Source organism: Polyodon spathula, chromosome 57 (genome assembly GCF_017654505.1).
Source record: "Polyodon spathula isolate WHYD16114869_AA chromosome 57, ASM1765450v1, whole genome shotgun sequence".
NCBI lineage: Eukaryota > Metazoa > Chordata > Actinopteri > Acipenseriformes > Polyodontidae > Polyodon > Polyodon spathula.
The window spans coordinates 1,146,771-1,171,770 of record NC_054590.1 but is presented as its reverse complement, the minus strand read 5'-3'; the positions used below and the strand labels follow the sequence as shown (position 1 = coordinate 1,171,770).

At 40.9% G+C, this 25,000-nt stretch overlaps 3 protein-coding genes and 1 long non-coding RNA gene across 4 annotated transcripts; 1 reads left to right on the top strand and 3 right to left on the bottom strand.

Annotated features, from left to right (window-relative positions):
* Positions 1-224: 224 nt before the first annotated feature.
* LOC121307551 lies at positions 225-4,494 on the bottom strand. The gene is made up of 3 exons (XR_005948366.1): positions 3,967-4,494; positions 685-788; positions 225-570 (listed from the first exon to the last, which is right to left on the bottom strand). It is a non-coding gene; the product is annotated as an uncharacterized LOC121307551 (long non-coding RNA).
* Positions 4,495-6,400: 1,906 nt separating this feature from the next.
* LOC121307659 (jupiter microtubule associated homolog 1-like) lies at positions 6,401-13,078 on the bottom strand. Its single transcript, XM_041239890.1, has 5 exons — positions 12,850-13,078; positions 11,273-11,424; positions 9,336-9,442; positions 8,843-8,870; positions 6,401-6,794 (listed from the first exon to the last, which is right to left on the bottom strand). The coding sequence occupies exons 1-5, from the start codon at positions 12,903-12,905 to the stop codon at positions 6,631-6,633; spliced, it is 507 nt and encodes a 168-aa protein (XP_041095824.1). The 5' UTR covers positions 12,906-13,078; the 3' UTR covers positions 6,401-6,630.
* Positions 13,079-16,861: 3,783 nt separating this feature from the next.
* Positions 16,862-20,846, bottom strand: LOC121307533 (small ubiquitin-related modifier 2). Its single transcript, XM_041239724.1, has 4 exons — positions 20,742-20,846; positions 18,474-18,602; positions 17,934-18,005; positions 16,862-17,490 (listed from the first exon to the last, which is right to left on the bottom strand). The coding sequence occupies exons 1-4, from the start codon at positions 20,760-20,762 to the stop codon at positions 17,428-17,430; spliced, it is 285 nt and encodes a 94-aa protein (XP_041095658.1). The 5' UTR covers positions 20,763-20,846; the 3' UTR covers positions 16,862-17,427.
* Positions 20,847-21,734: 888 nt separating this feature from the next.
* Positions 21,735-24,950, top strand: LOC121307637 (nuclear pore complex protein Nup85-like). Its single transcript, XM_041239857.1, has 7 exons — positions 21,735-21,908; positions 22,622-22,715; positions 23,157-23,313; positions 23,632-23,702; positions 23,869-23,912; positions 24,273-24,342; positions 24,718-24,950. Exons 1-7 carry the CDS (start codon positions 21,876-21,878, stop codon positions 24,921-24,923), a joined length of 675 nt encoding a protein of 224 aa, XP_041095791.1. The 5' UTR covers positions 21,735-21,875; the 3' UTR covers positions 24,924-24,950.
* The last annotated feature ends 50 nt before the right edge of the window (positions 24,951-25,000 follow it).

Genomic DNA, 25,000 nt, shown 5'->3' with positions numbered 1-25,000 from the left:
AAAGGATGCCTTAAGCATTCAGTGCTGTTGAATAAACTCCAGCTGCATTCAATTAAAAGAAAAGAAAATATAGGCAGTGTTATCCTGCACAATCATAAGCCAGACTGAACAGGCTGAATTATTTTCCAATTAGCCTATTAATAACAACATTCAATTGGACAAGAGTGCTCATCTACACTTCAATCCTGATCTACAGCAGCAACTCTAGACACTGTAACGCACCTGTAACCCTAAGGATGGTGTTTCCTCTGTCAAGGCCAATGTCAGTGCTTATGATGAATCGATAGCTCCCTTGATCAGACACCTGGGTTCTCCGCACCAGCAGCGATACACTCAGCAGTTTCTCATTCAACTTCAGTGTGGCACTAGTGAAACGTGCATCTTTAGCTGACCATTTCCCATTTTCAAACGTCAGCATTGTTTTGTCAACACATTTGTCAGCCTCCACTTTGCACCAAATCATTTTGAGAATTTGGATGTCTTTCTTGACGGTCACCACTTTGCAATTCAGCACTGCGTCCTGGCTATATACCCCCTGGCTTTCAGGATCACACTCCACTTTAATAAATTCTGTCAAAATAGAAAATAATTGATTATTTGCAAAACTCAATACGGTTGTGTTCCACTAGGTGAATTTAACTCCAGAAATGCATGTGATAGAAATTGAAAGTTTTCTTTTCTTACTCTCTTTGCTGTAGACCGCTTGGATTGCAGCTATTCCAATAGCCCAGTACATCAGCATGTCAGGCACAGCCATTTCTAGGGCTTTGATCTTCCTTAGCTTTGAGCTGTCAATAAAAAAAGGTTAAATTCATTATTCTGCTGAAACAGCAGCACATGTTACAGGCGGATCAAAATACTAACACAGTTTGGATTGTTAATATGTGGCCATGAGCTGGAGACCAAACATCTACAGTGTGTTTCTGAAAACCTCCAGGGAGTGCAATAACGTGATTATAATGATTGCTAGCAAAAGCATAGCAAAGTGTAATAAAGCAGAGTGGAAGCATGGTAAAGCATAGATTAGCAATGTAAAGCCCCGAGAGGTATGGTAAAGCATATTCGAAACATGGCAAACCAGGGCAATCGATGGTAAATGCATCTTCCATAGCATAGACCCTTTGGCCAGATTCTACTCTCGTGGGGGGGTGACGGATGGTATTTGTTATGTGGAACAGCAACCCACTCATTTACAGCACAGTATTTCAGATCATTAAGACACTGCCAAACACATGTTATTTTATTTAATCCCTACAGTAGTTTCACAAAGCGTAGCCCACTGCATATGCACATCCCAGTATGTGTGGGAAAGGAAAATATGGTAAACAGTTAACAACAGTAACCTTGTAAAATAAGGTGGTTAGTGGCTGGTTGCACTTGAATGGAGTAACAGCTGAATGGGTAATTTCTATTGATAATTAGTAAGATAACAGAAACAGACTGTAGTCATTATGTATGTCCTGAGTATATGTATAGTATAAATACCAGGCATGGTTGCGACACAGGTAGAGAAGCTCCAGTACCTCCCAGATCATCGTGGACCATCGATGAATGCCAGAGGCTGTCTCTCCAGGGGTTCAGGTTATCTAATCAACTGCATATCTCTGTTAATACTAGTGGAACATATTGTAGCTAAACAATAATGTTCAATGTAGAATGGATTGTGGGTATATGGAACTCATAAATGTTGTTACAATTTGAAAACATGGTCTGGTCTCATCTTTACAGCATGACTGGCTCCCCCTCTATTCCATCGCAGTAGCTGTACTGTATATCAACAACACTTCTTCCAGTGTTCCTGGAATTCCAATGTTTGCCAGTAACAGCCACAGGAATGCGTATTGTGCAAAGCATTGTGAAAAGGTCGCTACAGTGGACACATTCAACACTGGGCAAAAAAATCTCAAACAAAGCAGAGACGTCACACAGTGCCATGCTCTTCAACAAACAAATATTCCGTGACAACTAAATGGAAACATAAGTAAACAGGAGGTGCCTTTGGTCTACTGTATCACCGAGTTGCTATTGCACCCCATAAGGAAGAGATAGGTTTGCACTTCTTGTAATTCACGAGGTTTGCTGCTTGTGAATCAAGGAAGTATTTCGAAATTGCACTGCCTTTGTTGTCGTATTTTTTTGCTTCCTAAATTTTTCTCTTCTCATTAAAGAAGCCACAGGTCGCTGGTAGTTGGTTTGATTTACAGCAGCGATGGAGAATGTGAAACTCGAAGATACAGAATTAGAAATGCAGCCTTGTTTACAGTTTTCTTTCACTGTCCTGGCTTCAGTGTTTTTATTATACAACATTCTACCCTGCAACAAACATGCCCAGCCTGTAATTTATTGACCCAGAAGGACAGGGGTTTTCCAAAAAATCCCTCTTGAAACAATAAAAGCCTTAAATAATCTGCTTTCACTTTTGCCCTGCTCCATGATGCATATTAATTGTACCCACACTAGGAGAATGGACAGAGAATACAGGCTTGTTTAGTCATGGATGTGTCTGAAGCCTGCAATGCTGGATTTTGCCAATGCAAAGTAATATGTGGGCACATGAATGTACATAATAAAACACACCCTCTTACTTAAGGATCTGTACCTCACGGAAGCAAGAATAACAAAAACATGCTGAAAACGTTGAAGGTAAACGAGTTTGACCTCTTCATTGTGTGTTGTATTTATTTGTCGACTGATATCATGTACAAATATAAGCATAAGAAAACATCTTGCACAAAGGCTTAACAATCAAAATGCATGCTGGAAGCTGGCTGTGACCTGGCACAGAGCTCATGAAACCATTTGGGAAAATAATCTGACTATTCACATCTCCTGGTGCCCCCAATTAGACAATTATTTACAACTGGAGAACAAAGATATTTCGTCCACAAAACAGAAAGTATGGCATCAGCACATTATAGCGCATCTCAATGGCACAATGTTATCCTTTCACACCACAGTCAAGCATAAGGCACTCATTTCTTACAATTCCTCAAAATTAGCACAATATAGCCTACACGCTAATAGCATACATGCAATAGAAGACGTATTATTGCTGCATGCCAAGCCAGATAGAATCTTCTCCAAAATATTGAATATTCTAATATCTAATAATAAAATATTTAAAACACAAAATAAAACATGATTAGCCTGTTTAAAGAGGATCCCAGCAGGACGGTTGGAAACATGTTAACACTATCAGAAAGTAAACTAATTGTTTTGTTTTGTTTTTTTAACTGATATTTTGTAATCATTCAATTCATAACATTGGCTTAAAATGTAAAAAGAGCTACATGTGTACAACGGTTAAAACAAACAAAATCACTTTATATTAGCCCATAGTAAAACACTTATGCAGTTTCTTTGTAAACACTGATATGCTATTAAACACATTTCGCTTTGTATTATTATAATTTCGTAATTATGTTCAGCATATCAAGGGATCTTGCTAGGAAAGTAGGGAGGCGATGCAGGTTTGGAGCAAACGCTATTTTTCATATTTGTACTAATTTTCACTTCGTTTATTTTAGAAATGTTTATCTGAATCAACACATGTTATTATTATGTGATAACATTCTTTAAAAAAAATGTTACTAGATGTTTACTAGTAAACTTCAGTTCCTGGTGCCGTTTGTCAATGTTGTAGAACTGGAGTCGTTGTTTTGCAAGAGTGCACACGCAGAGACAGTAAAAGCGAGCGCGTCAGGAACATAAAACGATGAAGTATTGTTGAGGAGAAATAAAACAGGCTACTATTCAAGATAAACAACGTGGATGGAGTGTAACCAAAAATAGTGGATGCCACCCTTCCAAAAAACAAGCGAGTGTACGGCGTCCGGCCCCCAGTCTAACACTGTACAGATAATGTCGGTTTTTGCTATAGTGCAGTCACAGCACTCGAAGATCACATACACAATAGTACATCACGAAATATCAAACACTAAGCAACGACTTGAAACATTTACCTACCTTAGATCAAACCTTAGATATTTCAAGTCTTTCGTTTCTTCTCGTTTTCACCGTTTCAAAGGCTAAAATACTTCCTGTATTCTGGAGTCTCGCCGAAGTCTGTGCCGTGCTATATTCTAGCTGTGTGATTACTTAGTTTCACTTTCACGTACATGTTCTTCTTGTAAATCGAGCTAGTATAATGAAGTATTTATCACCCACTTGTTTTAATTGTCTTAATTGCAGTAAAACATATTTTGTGCTGGATGATCTTTGAGCTAACTGTAAACCACAGATACTGAAAAATAACTCGTGTGATTACAGCGGAGACCCACACATCAAAACATGTTTGCATTCACTTGTATAACAATACAGCGGGTATAGTTCTTAATATAAAGCACTTCAGTAATCTAGCCTACACTGCATATATCTAATGCAGCTAACTTGAACTGAAGAACAGCTGCTGAACTCGGGAAATTAAGATTTTAGTTAAGATTGATTATTTGTCAAGGGTCTCATCCTGGGAAGTTCTGGTGTTTTATGAAAGGCTAACTCAAACACTTCTAATGTATTACTGCAATATACCCTCTCTCTCTCTCTCTCTCTCTCTCTCTCTCTCTCTCTCTCTCTCTCTCTCTCTATATATATATATATATATATATATATAAACTAAAGCTGGAAGGAAAAATAATCATCAAAAAGAAAGCAAAAGCATTTTGTTAAAAGGGCTTTTTTACAGTCTTTGTTATTTATTAAGCATTCCTTCTTGGATCATTAAAATGAACATCTGCAGGTCTGGACTTTATTAACTCTTGCAAGAATGCCTAAGTGCTGAATAATCATTGCTCATACTCATTCTCCTTACACAGCTGGTGGTCTCTTGACTGAAACATGTTTGTTCAAAAATCTATGGAAAACTGATTAAAATTAGAGATCTGAATTCTTCGTCCTCATCAACAATATATTGCCAGAAAAGTAAAAAAAAAAGAACAGAACATTCAATCCATACTGACCGGTATCATTCTCTGCGAGTTCAAGTAAAACTACCACAGTATTAAACCATTGACAAAGTTTTTCACTTTATTGTGTTTAATTTTCTGAAATTTAACATGTCCAATTATTTTAGCCACTGAGAGCAACTCCTCACTTCAGAGCAAGACAAGGTCAGGAGAAGCCTCCTCTTTTATTGTACCTTTTGTCAAATACACATTTAAGTGTTGCACAATGCATATCGTCTCATCTGTGCTTGGCACCAGTGCTATAAACTCTTTGCCAATATGCATGATCAGTCTTCCTTTCAAAAACATTGCCTTGGAAAGGGATTGTGCTCCCCGGCCTTCCAACACAATGCTGGCCAAAGTTATGTTCTGTGACAATCCCTGCTTCCTTTCACAGCTGGAGAACCAGGGAAACAGGGAATAGTTTTTCTGACTCACATCAGTACCGACTTCAGACAAATGTTTCTACGAGACATTGATAATCTAAATGGCTTATTTATTAATGTGTTTGAGTGTTTAAAGTTATAGTTGGCATTCACAGCTATTTGTACCTCATAGTAGATCTGTTTTTTTTGTTGCTAGTTCAGGAATATTCAGCTGTAGGAACACAAGCCAACTCCCTCATATGATAGCTACTAATAAAGCCTGTGTTTTACATTAGAGTAAGAGAGGTGCTCACTGGTTCTTCAGTTACGTGTACGAGGCCATTAAAGCCTTAACCAGAGGGACCTAACAGTCTCTATTTTGGGAAGCCTGTCGAAACAGGATACAGAGAGCCTTTAGATGTGTGCAGAGCTTGACACCAATGGTGTGAGGGTCATTTTCTCCAATAGTGAACAGGGACTAACCATAAGAGAATCGTACTAGCCATTTAACAAATTCTAAGATCATGTACAAGTTACGAGTTTAACTCATTTGTGCAAGACATCTTAGGCCAAGTAGCCTGCATTGAATTAAAATGTTCCAAACCAACACTCCTGCACACAAGACCAATACAAGGATACCACCTACTGGAATAATAAAACATTACTCCATTCTGGACCTTTATTCATATTACAAATGTGCCAGTGTGATGCAACCAATAGGCTGTTATACTGCTAATCTTTGCCAAGTTCAGGACATTGTTTTACATGCATGTGGATAGCTATACCTAGATTGTATCAACCCTGAAGATCTCCCAGTTCACTCAGCTGCTTGCTGACAAACAAAAAACAAACATTACCAAAGGATCATTGACAAAGACTGTCACAAGGGCAATTACTATACATACAAGAGAAGGAAACAAACCCATTAAGGAGTGACAATGAAAAGAGCAACAAAACTAGATTTGAACGAGAAGCGACTATCCATTACTGAAATGCAGATTCATTTTACAAAACACCCAAGTACTTTTTCAAAACAATACAGCCATCATTGCATGCAACCCTTGTACGCAGTAAAGATACAACAAAAAAAAATGACTTTTCATATCAATCTTTATTGTCTTCTAGAAATCCACGCATTAAATCTGTAACTGAAATGAAAGGTGGTCGTACATAAAGTGCTTCTGATGTTTGAAAATAGTCAAAAACAAAACAATGGGCAGGATTCAATTCCTGTGGCTCACACAGATAAGGGTACATTGACAGAGAGAGAAAGAAAGAAGAGTGGGGAGAACAGACATAGTGACACGGTTTGCAGAGGCAATTTAACCCAGGATAAGACTGGATTTGCCTCCAGGAGGGTTTCTTCGGCTGGGAGGACCGGCGGCTCCAGCTCCTGCTACAGCTACAGTGGGTGCTGCTGCTGCAGGTTGTTGTGGTGCCTCTTCCTTCAGTTCCGGCACAGCTTCAACCTCTTCCGAATTATTTTCTAGAAGAAACCAGAATAACTAGATTAGTGAAGCTCTAGAATGAGAGAAAGTGCTGCACATCAAATCGCAGTGCACAGGAACTCCTAGTGGTCCAAATTTTTATTTCAATCAGTTCTTTTCTTTTTTCTCATCCTATGTACATAGAACAAGAAATTTAACTCCACAATAATTACTCAGATTTGACTGAATTTTTTTTAGCCATGCTAAAAATTTAAATGTAACATACAAGGCCATGTTATAACCATTAAAAAATAAAAAATAAAGTGCCCTTACTTCATTTCACGAATTGTCAGATTCCAAAAAAACTGCATACCACAGATCAACATTTAATATAAGTTAACTGAATAAACTGAGTAGTGTCAAAACACAGAGCATTCCAGTCCACATCTCTAACTACTTTCAAAGACCCCAAGAAGCTCTACTAGCCATTCTTAGGCCTGAAATCATTACTGCTAAATAAACAAACAAACAATCTGGGAAACCAACCGAAAATCACTGAAATGTTATCTTGACATCTTCATTTAGCACACTTGTCTTCTAGATAAATCCATTGGCGCCCCGTACACAATAACGTGTGCATTCAAACAGCAACACACATTCCTGGTAACTGACAGCACAGCTCACTGGGAGAGAACACATGTGTCCCTCTGAACGACTAATCCCATAAAAGCGGTTTAGTTTAGTGCTGACACAGTACCATTTCCTGTGTATAGACCACTTGGTGCAAAGGAGTGATACACAGTGGCAAATTACACCAATGAAAGACAATGGCAGGGCTTATTTGGTTTTATTACTATCCAAATCCTACTTGTTTAGAGCTTGGAGAAAAATGACAAATGTACCTATTGTCACTGTATTCTGACTCCTTCACATGTAAGTTTCCTACAGTATGTTGGTTTTCCAAAAGCCATTTCAAAAGCACTGGCAGAAAAAGCCATTGCCAAACCATTTCTAAAACACACAACTCCATGTGATGGGATGTATTCCTCAGATGTACTCTATCACTGGTATGGGAAGTGAACAAACAAACAAACAAACCACATAAATAACAACCAGACAACAGAAAGCACTAAAATACAGTAAATAGCAAATGTTGACAGAAATGCAACAGTTAGCTGTAGTCTTCTTAAAAAAAGGAGAAGTCCTTACCAGAATGAACAACTCACATTCCCACAAATAAAATAAAAACCACATTATTTGAGCAGGGGGTAGGAGTACTGTACTGTTTGAAAGGTACAGCTGACTGCATGCTGTTACCTTGGCAAATCCTACTTGTGATAGCGGACTACAAAGAGAGAACAAAGTTAGTACAAGCAGGGAGTAGCAGAGTTAACCACTTAAAGCATGAAGAGCATTTAACCATGATCTGGGTAGTTGAAGCCAAACGAATAAAAGTATTATGGGGCAAAATAACTAAAAATTACAGAATTGACAAAAGGCACACAGACGCCATTGAACATACAGGAGCAGACTGTCTAAATTGTTCCCACTTGAAGTCTAACTTTCTCAGAGCAATGCAGGTGAGGAAACAACATGTACCCTAGCCTGATAAACCCAAGAAGAAAAGACCGAGATTTGATAGCCCATCTGTCAACTTCCTAACTGATGGCCAATTATAGGCAAATGCAACACAACATTTAGCCTGTTCGGCAACAACATTGTCTAATGTAAAGTAGTGAAAGAGCGGCCTTAGAGGTTTTGGAGGTGGAAGAAGTTATACAAAGATTGACCATCAGTAACTACCCCTAACTTCCACAGCAATGGGATCACTTTTTCCAAGACGATTCATATCCTGTTGCCTCATTATGGGTATCTTGCTCATATCCTGCACATATACATGTGCATTACAGGGTGAAAATGGAACTGCAGAAAACTATGTTACTTCTGCACCAAGCAAGTGCAAGGGTGACGCTCTATGATCTCTTCCTATGGTTTATTGTTCATATTATGGTCACAATGAGTTAAGTTCAGAAAACACAAAACAAAACCTTTTAAAAGTTTAAAATATTGCAAAAGAAAAAAATGAAAAGGAAGTTACACAACTTACCAGTGCTTGCTCTTTCATGTTCACCATCCTATATTAAAAACAGGGGAGACAAACTGCTTAGTCATTATGACAGTAGACTGGGTGCAGAACTATCTAACGCAAGAACAGGGGTGTACAAATATAATACTCGAGGGTCAGAGTCCTCCAGGTTTTATAGGCATCATTAAATAACCGATTGAAGATGTGGAGGGCTGTTAAATCGGTTCAATTAAAGTAAAATATGGTATCAGTGAAACAGCCCAGGAGGTGTCTGGTCCTAGAGGACAACCATTGTGCATCCCCTGGTGTAAAATATAGTGAATGGTTTTTCAATGCATATTCAGAATTCAAAAAGTAGAGACACGCATATATAAATTGTTGAGTTAAAGACGCCCAATTCTGATTTTGTGTATAAAATGTTCTGTAAACTTCCTCATTTAGTCCTTTAACTCTGACTGGAAATTTGTACTCGCATTGTACAGTAAAATTAAACCACTCTAGATCATGGACCTACCCCAGGTGAACGCTCTCCAGAACCGTCACCAATGGCCTGTCCACCAGGAGGGTTTCTCTTCTGTACCACAGACTGACCATCCCCAAAAATACCCATGGGCTTTCCTCCTGAAACAATATCAATAATGAAACTGGCTTAGAACAAAAATGGTTAAATAAGTCCAATTCAGCTGCTACATGTGTCACATTTTGTACAACTTGTGTTGCCTTAAAATAAAGAGTACTTAAAACTTGACATTTATTAACGTTCAAATGACAGAACAAACAAAACAAAAAAGCTTAGCACAGAGGCAATGTCTTACAGCAGGACACTGGAGAACAACTGCTTCAAAAGAAAAGGCTTAAATGCATCATCTCAAATACCATATCCCCATCAATAACACCTCCGAGTTTAAAATATAAACACACTTATATTTAGGGAACGAAAATTGGCCCCATTTGTAAATGGCCATTGTCACTTGCAACAAAGAGATAGTTATGCAGGCACTGCAGGAAATCCAAAAGCACCAACTTAAGACACTTCTCATGCAAGTTAGGACTTGGTAATCAAGATCGTCACTGCAAAACCCCAAAACACTAGCCTCTTTCCCTGTAATATGCTGTCATTCTGAAAGCCTGTGTTGCATGTTGACTGAAGCAAAGTGATTTGATTGCAAAAATCACTGACAGGCATCTCTGGCACTGCAAGCCCCAGCAAGGCGATGGAGCAGAATCAAGCCATGCAGTTATACAGCACTTCATTACAGACACAGAATTCAGATAGGTACAGCTTGCATTATCTGCAATTTCTTGGTGCACTCTGGTTTAAGAGCCTTAATTTTAGCAGCGACACTGTTGGGTGTGCCAATAACAAATACAAAAACAAATACAGCCTACCAACACTATATGCTTAACATCTCCACACATCGTAAACAAACTGAAGCTATCGTTTTCATTTTTAGTTGGGGGGAAGGGGGGGGGGGGGGGATCTTATTCTTAAGGTTCCGTCAAGCCATCTCATTATAAAAGCTAAAGCTGTGAAAGATGAGTGAGTGTTTAAAAAGTGCCAGTGCAAAGAATGCAGTGCTTTTCTGTTCCCAAAAACAAGAGCAATTCCAGCTCCCTTACTGTCCAGGAGAGGCATGCAGAGTACCACAAAAAAAAAAAAAAAAAAACAACTTATGAATAAGTTGACAGTTAAAGTGCTATTTTGTCAGATACCAGGAGTGGTTAACATTAATGACTGCTTATCAAGTTAATTGTAAAATACTAAACTAAATGGCTTGCTAATCCAGGCACAGGTCACAGTACATGTTATTTATGTCAATCCATCCATGTGGACATAGATTCTGCGACTCCCGGACTCCATGCTTTTAACCCCTTAATAGCCTGGAAAAATATTATGCATAACAAAAAAAAAAGCCAAGGGTGCACGACTCCAGTCCTCGAGGGCCATTCCTCATCAGATTTTAGAGTTTATCAATTAAAAAAAAAAATAACAGAGTAATACCTGAACAGAGGTGTAGTTAGAATAATTGAGTAAGGGTGTAACATCTCTGGTCTAGAACAGCCCTTGCAGTGTACCATTGTTTGAAGTCAATTCAAGCCTCAGTCATTGACATCACTATTTTCCACATTTCTACTTTGGACATTTCCGAGTTCATCCAGACACCGTAAGTAACATAAAAAGATTAGCATTTTTAGACAATTAATGACATTGTTCTCAATGCAAATAAATTATGCATGAAAAAATAAATTAATATTTTATTCCATTACCTAGGATTTTCTCATCTGTTGAAGAAATTAATCCAATTCTCCCACTTAGACTTTGATTGGGACATATTCACTTTAATGAGGATTACCTGGATAAAGAAAGCTCAAACCCTCCTCGACATACAGGAGGGTTAGACCAAGAGCAAGGCTGATGCAAAGCCAATTATCTGGATAAACAGCTCCTACCTGGTGGATTGTTCCTCCTGCTGGCATACGGGTCCTCAGGAACCCCGAAAATGTTTGAGGCAGTTCTGTTTTTTCGGGTGGGCTGAGGGTTTGGCTCTTCTTTTCCATTGCCAAAACAGATGTTGGAGTCTCCACCTGGCGGCCTCAGCACTCTGGGGAAGAACACTTGTCAACAGGCCATACATCGACACGTTTTCTTTTTAACTGTAATATGGGGTGAATAGTATTTGAATAGTCAAATTCTGAAAGAATATTTGAATATTCAAAAAGTTGTATAATTATGAACGGCCAAATTTCTGTTGCAGCAATGTAGTCACCAAATGCAGCCTCAAATCAGGGGCCAGTCATAGAAAGCTTCTATGCTTAGGTTTAGAAAAGTGATGCAAATACAAAAGTATTTTAATAAAATTTAGACAATCTGTAACAATCTAATAAACACATGCATGTACTGATTCAATAATACAAGTGCCCTGTTGAGCAGTGGATAGTAAATTGACAGTCACACTCGATCCACCCCACACCCCTAATTTTTTTGTACTGTCTACCACTAGACTCCAAGCAGCTGTTCGTCTGACAGAATCCAGAATCATATACATATACTTTATGTGGCTGACTGTTAACCCAGGCTGAGCCTTTTCTAACAGATGAGGTAATGCCGTTTCTATACAGCACAGAGACACACCAGGGAGATGTACAAAGGCTGGTCTGAAGACCCCACCCAATAATGGAAAAGCACACTGAAATAAATATATGTACATATCCATGTGTCGCTGCATTACATTCGGCAGGCTGGCCAGGGCAGGCCAACACCCATAACAGTGAATGTACGATTCTGTGTTTGTTTGGGTGGCCGTATTTCTTCCAAGTCTTCCAAGTTATAAATATTTAAAAGACCCCATTATGAAAAAGAAAGAGATACCCCTCCCATGTGCTCGGGAAATGCGTAGCATTCACTGTGGTAATAATACTAGCGATTTGGATATTGCACTAAAATGTTGCATTGGCCTAACATAAACGTGTATAATGCACTGCCTTCATATACGCGTTTTGATAAACTGAAGCTTATCGCAGAAGATCGCATTACCACTACTACAATACAATAAATTCGATCAAGGAGCCTCTCAATGGCAGATGTAAAAACAGTTTCATCATTAGCGTCAAAACCAAAAAACACAAACGCACCTAATAAACGCGAAAGCGCTCGTTGAGTCTGGATTTATCCTGCTGGACGTTTACATTTCAAACACAAAACACTGATACATACTACAAATACATTCACGATTCAGTACAGTCAATGTGCGACTGCTGGGTGTGCGGGTTATTAAACACTGCCCACATCATAACCATCATCATCATAATAATAATAATAACCGGATTAATCCACACACAAACTAAGCTATGGCATTGTGATGTTTTTTTTTTTTTTTTTTCATTAACTCGCCCTGACCAGATCAATTTGCTCGCCACTAAACTTAATCAGATGCAAAATGCGTTTTTACGCCATATATATATATATATATATAATAAAAAGCGGACTCCCATTTTCCTTTGTTTCCCCGAGATGCACATTCTCTCACCGTGAGCTGCTTTTTGCGCCGGGTTCCATTCCTTGATAATTTGTCGTTGTCGTCATTTTAAATCTGTTTTCTTTCTATATACCAAACGTTATCCGTAACAAACAATTAAAACGAGAGTTTTACTGTCTTTTTAAAAAAATTAAAAATATAAACCCGGTATATCATCGACCGCTTAGCCGCTCTCAACTGCCGCCTGCAGCTCGAGAGAAAGTCGTTTAGAATTTAATTCTCGCACACAGAATGTTGCTCAGTAGGCGTTTTCTTTCATTCTGATTGGTGTACAGTGACTCGCTGTCGCCAATGACTGGTAGCCCCAGCTGTCTGTCAATGTCAGCTCGGCGTTCCCATTGATTACGTGGTTTGAGTCCGATCGTCCCCACCCCATTACACGCTCTTCTCTCTTCATTCAAACGCGCCTTCTTTCATCTTCTTGTAAACAATTACTGGTTTGTAATTCCGTCAGTGTCTTAAAAAAACAAATACCAGTGGCGATTAACTGCTAACAAATCAAAGGACGCTCATCCTGTATACCAAGTAAAAGAATCTCGGGAAAGGCGGGTCCTTATACATCATGGCCCACATCCCATTTTGGATACCGTTATCTGTCATGGCTACGCTTGCATCACCCCTCGATCAACTAACCAGCGAGCCAGACCATTGTGAAGAGAAAGGTGCAATCAACAAGCTGTAATTGGAAGTGCATTTCTGTCGGTTCCACTGCAAGTTACTATAATAATCCTATTGATTTCCTTAACTGAATCAGAGACGCCTAAGGCAATAAAAAAAAAAAAATCATATTTTATTAACCCCCAAAGAGTTAACCCTGGTTTTTAAAGATATTTGTGAGATAACATCTGATGGTAATATATAATAAATAAAATAAAATAAAACCTATATATTGACTCTTTCTGCATCAGTGTATAGGTAGCAAGCGCGGGTGTGTCCTCTCAAACTCCCAGTGAAGCCAGGAGTCTTATTTCCATCCCTGCTGCTGGCACACCCCACAACTGACTACACACTAAATAGCTGATCGTGCCCAACTGCTTGTGGGCTGGATACCCAGCTGCTATGTAATGAATAGGACATTTTAAACAGCTCTAAGGCAGCCTAGCAGTATTTATCACAATAAACACGAGACGACGTGCCAGCCTGCTTTCCTTCGTTTGACTGCATGCTACCTCATCTAGAGACAACAGTCTATTTTGCAGCTCTGCTCTATGCTCTCTCCTGGCAGTGCGTTTGTGTGTGTAAGTCAGGGGAATGCAGTCGTGCTTTCCTTGCAGCTGGCTGTAAGACTGTGCCAAGTCTGAATGCCCGCACAAGACTGGACACCTGTTGCGCTAGCACTGTGCCAGTGATGCGTTTCAACAGGGATTTAATCTTCAACTGGAATTCAATGTGTGTGCCCCCAGCCCCCAACCCCCAACCCAAGCCAGACATTCATAACAGATGGGACAGCAGGACGCTTTAAAAAAGCAATTTATTTCACCCCTGAAATGGATCTGGGTTTGTCTTTAGGAACAGCTGCTAAAATCCATTATAAAACAGCACTATTATACCCTACTGAAATAGCCACTGCACCACTGTTTAAAATACAAATAATGCAGTGTGTAAATGCTGAGGGATGGGCTCTGCTGGCACACAAAACAAATGGCACTTACCATACTCAAAAAACAATCCATCATATAATAATAGACGTATCCCCCTCAACACCACACGACCAGCATGGCAGTAAACACAGACACAGTGAAGCGCTCTTACCTTTGCATCAGCAGATGTCTCAGGCGCACGAAGAGCACAGCGTGTGGTTTTCACTAACTCTACTGTGCAGAATAAATGCATTTTTTTTTTCTACGTGTAAATATCGTGATTTTGTTCCTATGCATCGGGATGCGGGACATTTGCTAGGAAATGGGGACTGTCCCGACCATGTAGGCACTGTTGGCATGTATGCAAACCAATGGATCTCATGCAAAGTTGTGCACCGCTTCCAAGCAATGCTTTCTCTGTATAATGGGATTTTTAACATTGCCAGCCTGCAAAAGCACGAAATGGACTCTAACCCAGGCCTCCAGAACTGAAGGGTAGAGCATTAATCAGCTACACCACATCACCAGTTAATTTTTGATAAGCACATTCTTAGTTGCAGAATCAGAAACTGTTTACTGTCAGATGTGTTCAGCACGCCCATTCTTAACCACATCAATGCAGTGAAGTTTCAAACCCCCACTTCCAGAAGCTCACATTCTGTTCACTAGTAATGTACTGGGTGTCGGCCAACTGCCAATGAAGCATACTAGACAGCAAATTGCATACTTTCCATCGTTGCAAAGGGCAAAATTAAGATTGTTTGTTTGCAACATGTGTTTTGTCACAAGACTAAGCCAAGAAGGTTGAAATCCCAGCCGAAGTCACTGTGGGACATCAGACGATAGGAGAGACTGTCCATAGGGGAGGGTATGACATCACTTTACACAGCCCACCCTCCCTTGACTGGCTTTCGGTTGTATTCTTGTAACCCTATAAGGCAGGCTCAGCAAAGCAAATGTTTGGATGCAGATCATCACATTCCAGCCACAAAGCAATGTCCATAAAATGGCAATATTGATAATACAACTGTGTGCTACTGCACCTGAGGTTATTACACTTGTCTCCTGTCTCTCATCAACGCACAGAAAACCTTGCCCAGATCAGCACATGCTAGTTGCTTGGCATTTTAAATATGCTTTAAAATAACATCTCCCATCCAGACTCACCCCTACACAAAAAACCCCCCCAAAAAAATACCAGCAACAGAGCCACTGTCATTAGGTGTACTCAAGTACCAATCTGGGTGCTGCAAAATGTACTCCGCATGCAAGATTTAAGTGCTGTACATGACGGAGAACGTATGCAGTTTAAATGCCCTTTATTTCCAATCCAAACTGGATCCTGCATTGGCAGCCCATGCTGGGATTCTCAGTTACCCCCAGGAGGGCCTCCAGCACAGCATTGTTTCATTGCTATTTTTATTACATTCTCTCTCTTTCTACAAATGCAAAACAAACCCTGAAACCACAGCGGCCAAATAATAAGGAATCTTGAGTATGCCTCGTCGTGCAATTTATCATTTAACAGGAGCACTTTCACGTAGAATGCGTGGTATTGCATCATCAATATTGAAATGCTCACGAGCCCTAAAGATGATGATTTCGATGCACTTAGTGTCAGTCATGCAAACATCTTGTATTACGTCTAAAACATCATGCAAGACACTGCTTAAACTCTACATTCTGGGGTTTGTTTAAAGCACAGGATTCACTGTTCACAATTCATTATGTGTTGACCACAGCTTGTTTTGGGACTGTGTTCTCAGATCTCATCAACCACCCCCTACGACTAACCCCACCTCCCAGAAATTAGTGTAAACTTTGTGTTTTCCACTGCAGCAGATGGTAGAACATCCTCAAACCTTTCCTTAAGTTCACAGCGATTCCAAGAACTTGCTGTGTTCCCTTTCTTAAGAACAATGCTTTAGCACTAGAGCAGAACGACAACACCCTCTTCGTAAAGTACTGAAAAATGTCATTATTATAATGAGAAGATAAACCACATCCAAGGATTGCACACTTTAGGCATTTAGGCTTGACTTACCCTTGTGTGAACCACAATTAACAAAACCATCAAGCTGCAAGTTGCCAGTCTAGCCACAGTATTTTCTCATCTGCATCTCAACCTGCTTTAATGGTCACAAGCAAGTATGCTAGTGTATACTGCATGCATTTCTTTTTAAAGTAGAATTTGGTCCACAAGGTGAAACACAGCCTGGAACCCTTTAGTCCGGGCAATTGGTAGACATTTAGCAGAAGAAACATTGAAGAACCTTGAAAGTCCACCGTTGTTTGATTGGTCAACGGTTTCACCCAATCAGGTTAATGGGATGTCCATAACATTTACTGTGTTCTTAATGTAGGGATACAAGAGAACGAAAGGAAATGAGTTTAATAGAAATGATTATTATAAAAAATATATATATTTTAACAAGAAATTTATTAAACACAGATGTTTGACTTGACTAAAAACCCATTATAGATTTTGTTTCTAATCAAACTACTATTAAGACAAAAGATTCTACATGTAACTACTACAATATAAAAAAAAAATGTATTCATTCTGATACAATAAAAAGAAAAGCAGTAATCAGTCAGCTTGCAATCTCAACTCCCACAGAATGAGATAAAAAAATAACTTACTGGGCTGCTAATTTCAGGGTGAAGCCACTAGCAAACCCCAGCCACCTAAATAGCATTCCTTTTGGTCAAATGTGACAAGGGCCGCTATTGAAAAGCTACATTTCAGCATCTGAATATGTGTGTGTGTGTGCCTCAACACTGCGGTTATTTTTTATTTATGTACAAAGCAAAAAAAAATTAAAACAAAACAGAAGAATGGAAACACTATACAACAGTACTTTAGCATAACTGCGAAAACCTTTCGAACTTTGTACTGACTTTTTTCCTGGTGTTGGTAATGGGAACAGTTCTGAAAATGAGCAACAAAACCCCCCCCCCAAAAAAATCCGTGGTCAGGTTGTTTCCATCAGTACAGGCCCCCTGTTTGTTGCTGAAACACATCAATCGTATCTTCATCTTCCATTTCCAACTGTTACAGCAAAAAGAGACAGAGGCGTGTTACCAACAAGAACAAAGCACAAGGCATGCATGCAAACGCACACTATCACAAGAGTCTGCAGCAGCTTTTATCCAGCCAGGGAGCAACATGCACTTCTTTTAATAAGAATAATATACATTTGCATGGTGGAGCAAGGTTTAGAGACTGCAATGTGTTAAAGGGCTAGTGTAGGCGTATATTCTAATCAGATCGGTGAAAGGCTGTATACTCCCAGGGTCAGGATCATTTGCAGGTCGAGGATGTACTATATGCAAAGCAGGTTAGGATAGTTCTAGGATTTACCAATGTAAAACAAGTATAGAAACGAATCTTCAAGGTTCTGGTCAGGACAACGCAGAGCCCTTGCACCACTTGAATGGGACTGCATCTACATATTTGAGGTCCCTTTCTTCACTGGCTAGTAGATGTCTCACCTGTGCAGGTGTGTCCGTCTCGTTGATCGGCTGCCCATCAAACCGGAACCTGATCTGCCTCATCGATAAGCCCTGTAGAGAAGCAGAGTCCGGGGTTAACCAGGTAGAGAGAGGTACGTTTCAACAGCCTTGTGCTTGGCTCCACCTGGCTGGTGTGAAGCCTTGGTTTAACAAAAACGTTGCTGTGTTCTCACTCTGCACTCAAGCAGCGCTACATCACATCACAAGTCTTACTTAGCCAGGCTTTGCTGGGAGACAAAGGTGGTTTTAGAAAATATAATGTCATGCAATAAAAAGAACAATGGACTTTCAAGTCATTTTGTAGATAAATAAATGAAAAAACAAGTGGTAGATTTACTGAACAACTCAGGAGTCAAATGTAATCCAAAAGGAGGGCAGGAATCACCAAAACACAAGAAAGGTCCTCATTACCCAAGAAGCCTGCCCCACATCCCCTTGCTTTAGCTCTTTAATCAGTTCACACCCTGCCCTGCCCATCCCTTTCTAGCTGATGCATGAACTGTGCCTCGTCTTTCTTACCTGTCGCTCGCAGTAAGCTTTCATGAGTTTGCTGAGCGGCGTGTGCCTCTTGATCTTGAACTGTACCACGGAGCCGTCTTGACCCGCAACCTTGAGGTTAATGTGGTCATTGTTTTCTGTCTTCACGTCCTGAAATTGATACAACAGAAAACTTACAAGAGAGACTCGACTACACATCTCCAGTGACATCAGCTTGGAGAATGGTTCAATGAAGCGAGGTCAGGCAATGCATCAGGTTAGCACTCAATTGACTGACCTCCAGTGCTTAGATAATAAACAGTTCTTAACAGAAACTGCAAGCACAAAGCAAGCGCACTGGTTTTGAAGCACCTGCAGGGTTTTTAGTTACTGTTTTCTTCAAAGCATGGTTCCTGGCTACAGCTGTCCTTTGTAAGGCTGCAAACAGACGTAGCTGAAGCCATTCCTCCAGTTGAACAATTATTAAACCTTACATTTGGAAGCAGAACCATGCCCATGAGCTCAGCACGCCACCTGCTGCATAACTGCATTGTCACAAATTCAAAAACTGGACATAAACATGATCTGATCAACACCCCCCTCTACCCATCCTTTAAGTCTCCACCCTTAACCCAACCCAGAAGATAACCCTTTATTTCAGCATGCTAGGGTTTCATGCACAAGTGAAGTGTATTAACAGAGTACAGTGAAGGCGTTTTATACACACACTACTAGTGAGTTACTCTAATCCCAATGCACGCTTCTGTGCCGAAGCGCACTTTTTTTGTTTTGTTTTTTTGTAAACACCTCCGGCTACATACTGCCTCAACCTTGCCTTATATTCTTCTTACTCATTCCCTACCTAACACAGGGATGAACGCTGAGGATGTGCATGAAGGTTTGAAATGCTGGGGGTTTTGACAATGTTTTAAAATGGGATGTGGCAGACAATGGAAAAGGAAACGCCCGAGATTACAGCAGCCTTGCCACCGGGTGTCACTGTTGCTATCAGTAAGCTTCTTTTACATCAGGCAGTCTAAATGCCTTGTGCATCCACACTTTGAAATGCACCACGTGCTTTCATTCAATCAAGCCCGGTAAACACCACTGTCTAGAGGACAATACTGATACAAAGCAGTGGATGCACTCTCCCTGGAACAGCAATATAAACCGAACCAGTCCACTGGGAATGGCACACGAGTCATTGAAGACGACTCCCATTGCATTGCAGTTTGAGCCATTTCAATTTGCCGCAAAATTCTGGCAACCAGCTCAGGCGTCGTACAGTAAAACCCGGAATGAGTCCAACCGCCCTGCAATAGGAGGCGTGGTTCCATCCCTGCAATCAATGAGACACTTGCAAGTTTAAGCCGAGAAATGTGGATTCACAAAAGCGATCAGAAAACCTGAACCAAACTTGAGCATGCAATGGGACTGAGATTTGCTAGAACCGGACCCCGTGCCTTGAACTCTGTTCAATGTAGTTTCAATAAGAGATTCAAAACAGTGAACGGCTACGGCTCACTCAGAGCTATTGGCGGATTTAGGAACAGTCGGTAATATTGAGAACACCGTGGATCTCTCAAATGGGGTTTGTCGATGCAGTTACAATTTAAATACGTATTCGGCGTTAAGTCATATATATATACATACATACACACACACACACACACTAAATCAGCTCAGATGCCAACAACACCTAATGCAGCGCCAAGTTTCCATCTGAGGCAGTCAGAGCCACGTGATAGTTCTTTTCAAATGAATGAACTAATAACTGCGTTTCACACTAAAACAGGCTGAGGAGTGTTTAGACAGTACACTACCAACTAGTATTATTTCTAATCCCAACGTAAACTACACCCCAGTGGGGCTGAAGGTGGCGCGCAAAATGAAACCATCAAGACAAACCGATTCCGAAAAGACAGTCAGCACAGGATTCCATATATAAAAAATACTAAGACTTATTTTACATAAATTCATCGTATGGCTAAAACAAGGTAGGTCAAAACACGGCTGCACGACCCAACACACACACACAGGAGGCGATGCATCCCAAAGGCTGCATTTTCAAAGCTCTACACAATGTTCTTCTTTACAGACTCTGAATTCAGCTAAAGGGAATAAATAAAGTTGTATGCGATTCTCTTGCCCGCCTCTGCAGCCCCCATTCCCTTCCGGTCACAACAGGAATTGGATCTTTAATCTGCTCAATACGTTTGTCCTATTAAATCACTTCCAGCTTTGAACTGCTGCAAGCCCCCCACGGCCGGCGGTGTTTTTATTGAACTGTTTTCTTTTAATCGGGCTCACCTTGGGTTTCTCGTCAGCCATGGTTCTCCTCGCCGCGTTGCTTTACGCCGCCACACAAAGGCTCCTCGGCGACGCGCACGTCCGCGCCGCCGAAATACAAACAGGCCGGTCGTGAGCGCGCACGTACTGTTGCGCGTTCGCGCCACCGGGCTTTCATTGAGCGGCGCGGGTCACGTGGGCGGAATAGCCGTGCGCGCCCAGGCGGTCTGACGTAATTGGCGTTAATACAGCACGGTTTAGAGCGCGCTAAAGACACGGGAACGCGCTTGGCGAATCCTTTTATTTGTTTTTTTTTTTGTTTTAAATAATAACAAAAGAAAATCGAAAGGCGCTTTTGTCATTTGAATTGATATCAAAGTCTTTCCCCTCCGTGGTGGTGTTTCAGATGTACAGTGTACAGGTTCTGTTTGAAATTCAAAGGACTGTTTCTGGAAAGTTCTGGAGAACAGGCCTGTTGATCTGGGGTAGCCATCTTGTTTTTGAGCCATGGGGTATTTGTGTGTATTAAAAAAAGATAAAAAGACCATGGCAAACAGCATTTTAAAACAATGCTGCTGATATTCTGTCAACTGGGGCAGAAATAAAGCACATGCAGTAAATCCTGTTTGATGATTGCTGTGTCTGCTGTGATGCTGTGCTGCACACATTAGATACAGTGCGAAACAAAACACTAGTTTAAAAACAAATTATCAATATATTAAAGTCGCATTAGATACCAATAATCATAATCCATCACATGCAACCTTGCTCCTGAATTCACGCAGTGAGAGAAATAAGACTCCCTTTGCAAAGCAGTATGATCCATTCCTGGTTTTACTATATTTAGTCAGCCACACCCTGAGCTTGCTACCTATATACTGGGGTTAATCACACGCATATTACAAACTGGAATGGGCGTAACTGCTATGCAATTGGAGTCTCCCCCCTCCCTACATCCCCCACACGTGAAAATAATCACGCACAAAACAGAAAGCAAAAGCATTTTCATTCAGGCACCTGTGTAGACATCCTCCCGCAAACCCGGGCCCACGCGGGGTCCTTTTGCTGTGCTGTGGGAGGCAGATGCTTGTTTTTATTTTCAATTCATAATTTTTAAGCGGTAACTTTCTGCACAGTAAAGATCGTTTTGCTGAAATGGAGGAAGTGGACGTGGAGCCCTCTATTACAGTATGTATTTTGTATTCATACTTTTCAGCAGTAAAGTTAAACTGCAGCACCTCGGAATACATGACAGCGTGCGTTATCACCGCTTCACAGCACGACTCTGGCACGGTGTCGCTGTCTTACTTTTTAATGTTATTAAAGACCTTTGTGAAACCAGACTTGTGGCCAATTTACTTTATTAAAATCAATTCCCAATTCCAATTGTAATTAGTCATTTAGCAGACGCTTTTATCCAAAGCTCCATGCGTGCTGAGCTATGCATCAACAGCTGCAGCTGTAGAGTCACTTATTAAATGGACTTCTGTTTTAATTCCCTTTTAATCAAAATTGCAATTAGTAGTGTTCTGTTAAAATGAGCTTCTCACAGTGGCAACATTAAATTGTTTTCAAATGAAAGCAAAATCGCACCAGTTATTATTTCAATAACATATGAATTCCAGTTTCTTTGAACAATTGAAATTGGGAATTGGTACTGACAGCAGCCCTGTATGAAACTCTGCAGTTTGCAATGCAAAATGAATCTGTACCAGGCAGTGTGAGCCAGAGCCGTGTTGATGGCCCGTAGCAGATAGTCTTGTCAGGGTCTGCGGAGCACCGAGCTGTTGACGTTTGGACGTGTCATGCACAGGCAGGCTGGATTAACATACCCTGCGGTGCATCTTCAAACCCGAGTGCTTGCCGGTGATTTCTGGGTGTTTCTTGTGTAATTGCTGCAGGTGATCCCTGGGGTGGATTCCAGTCAGAGGCACATGGGGTTTGTGTGGGGTCCTGGAGATATCCTGCTGTACGAGACGCAGCGCAAGGGGACAGGTGAGCAATGATTTAAACAAAGTAAACCGCTCCGTCTGCAGCAAGCAGTGCTGGAAATACCACAGTGATGCTACCGTTCACCAAGAGGCACCAGTGATGATGATGTTTGGAAGCGGGATTCACCGACCCTTATTAACGCTAATCTTCTATTACTGAATGTTTCTTTAAGTAAGTCCAACACTAGAGCTAATCAGTATCTATGAAACCAGCCGATAATATCTTCATCAGTGCCAAGGACAGAGAAGCTTATACAGTTTGAGCAGGTCCAGGGTTTTCTGGGTGCCTAATACAGCCCACTCACTCACACAGTGAGTCAGTCAGCGGCAGAGGTGGAATTTGAATCAGTGACCTTCTGGTTACAAGCCCAGGACTGTAACCACTGGACCATACTCCCGCCATCTCCAGCGTACCATTCTTTTCTTGTCCGTGTGCTTTCTTCAGGCTCCGGTGAAGCAGGCTGCCCTTTCATTCACGTGGTCAGGAAGGACGAGGATATTTACTCGCCGATTCTGCGCAAACTCTTCAACGAATCCCATCACATCTTTGTGGGGCTGCAGCAGAGCACGGAGGAGACGTCCAGCAAAACGAAGAGACCGCAGTGAGTTTCAGCCCCTGGGAAGCGCTGACCTTATAGGGATGGGATCGGTCATTTTGTCAGGGTTGTGCGGCTGTGAGGATGGAGGCAAGGGGTGCTGAGAATGCACTCAGATTCAGTTTAAACACTGCCGCAGATAGTGGAGCTGAATAGGGTTCATGGAGGAGCAGTTAGGGCAGGCTCTTACTATAAGGTGGTAGTGTAGGGTCGGAGGCATCAGTCCTCACTGTCATTTACCTGATACATGTATTTTTATTTTACTGCTTTCCAACTGGCTACTGGGGCCATTATTTAAGTTTGCATTTCCCCTGTTTTCTGCAGGTTTGTCAGCGTTAGTAAGAACTACAGATCGGTGATAAGAGCATGCATGGAGGAACTACAAGAAGTTGCAGGTGTGAAACAGGATATGCATTTCAGAATCTATTTGTGTGTTAATATTGAATTGAGCTTCTTTGGCTGACAGGCAGCTATGATCCAGTTTGCACGTTTTTTTAAAGTTGATTTTTATTTTTTTTTTTTTTTTTTTTTTTTTTTTTTTTTTTTTAAATTTCTCCTCAGTTTCTACACGTGACGCTGCCTTGTCAGCACAATACTGCAGCCAAGTAAGGAATTGACATCTTTATTTGCTTAGCTGTGTGATTTATCAGTTGTGTTTCACCCTGGCCATTTCAGAGCACAGGATGGCAATATACTGGAAACACCTAATTCCTATAAATGTAATGAGTCAGCCATCTGCACACGAGAGCGTTCCTTTGCCTACATTTACCTGGATTGGAAACAAATGCATTTAGTTTCAGTTTTGTATTGACAGATTGTTGATGTTGAAATGTATCCTGATAGATGACATGGTTTTGTAACTATTAGAAGAAGCTATGTCATGTAAATGGTGACAGCTTGGATGTTCCTGGTTGAGAGGCTCTTCGTGGATTTGCTCCAGGTGCTGACTTTGAATATTTTGCCAGGTTTCAATTCTACTGGCTGTGGAGCTGATTTGGAATCTGTGTGAGGTCCTCTTCATTGAAGCAGTCCCAGGTAAGGGCACTAAAGCAGCTGCTACAGAACTTGCAAGTACAGAACACTGGCTTTAACTTTGAGTTTTTACTGTTCAAAAATAGTGGATTTGGTAGATATTTAATTTCACAATACTGTAGCAACAGGCGTAGTGGAAATGGATTTTGCTAAGAACTTTCTACTGGAATGATAAGTCTTCTAGAAGTCTGCATGTTTATTTTTCTATAAGCCTGCACAAACTCAACTTAAAAAAACAAGCAGCGTCTGCTTTAGATATTACTATATTGCTCAGGTTGAATACTTCACTCCCTGTTCCTCCACCCACGGTACTGTGCGTCAGTCCTTGAAGGGTTGTGGAAAGTGCTGCAGTATTAACCCGTTTTTCCTGGTTCTCAGCGGGCTCTCTCCTGCTGCATCTCTTGGACTGGGTCCGGCTGCACAAAGCTGATGTGGATGAGAAGGCTCAGGAGGTCCTGCAGAGCGACAGCCCAGTGAGGCACCACAAGTACTGGGACGTGGTGAGCTCCAACATCCCTCTGTCTGGCTCTGCCTGCCCCCAGATGTCTAGAATCTTCTATCGTCTAGCTACCACTCTGACCTGAATGCTTGTCAAGCTTCTTTCTCTTTCTCTCCTGACTTTAAGCCCACATCCTGTCCTCTCTCTCCCCTCTCTTTCTCC

Bases quoted from the DNA above. Each gene is read 5' to 3' on its own strand.
- LOC121307659 (XM_041239890.1), bottom strand. From the start codon at position 12,905: ATGACGACAACGACAAATTATCAAGGAATGGAACCCGGCGCAAAAAGC. The intron at 9,443-11,272 runs GTAGGAGCTGTT...ATATTGTTTCAG, and splicing joins CAGGAGGAACAATCCACCAG to GAGGAAAGCCCATGGGTATT. The intron at 6,795-8,842 runs GTAAGTTGTGTA...GGTTTCTTCTAG, and splicing joins ACATGAAAGAGCAAGCACTG to AAAATAATTCGGAAGAGGTT.
- LOC121307533 (XM_041239724.1), bottom strand. From the start codon at position 20,762: ATGGCTGACGAGAAACCCAAG. The intron at 18,603-20,741 runs GTGAGCCCGATT...TATCAATTTCAG, and splicing joins TGGCTGACGAGAAACCCAAG to GACGTGAAGACAGAAAACAA. The intron at 17,491-17,933 runs GTGAGACATCTA...TTGCTGTAACAG, and splicing joins AGACGGACACACCTGCACAG to TTGGAAATGGAAGATGAAGA.
- LOC121307637 (XM_041239857.1), top strand. From the start codon at position 21,876: ATGGAGGAAGTGGACGTGGAGCCCTCTATTACA. The intron at 21,909-22,621 runs GTATGTATTTTG...TAATTGCTGCAG, and splicing joins ACGTGGAGCCCTCTATTACA to GTGATCCCTGGGGTGGATTC. The intron at 23,703-23,868 runs GTGTGAAACAGG...ATTTCTCCTCAG, and splicing joins GGAACTACAAGAAGTTGCAG to TTTCTACACGTGACGCTGCC.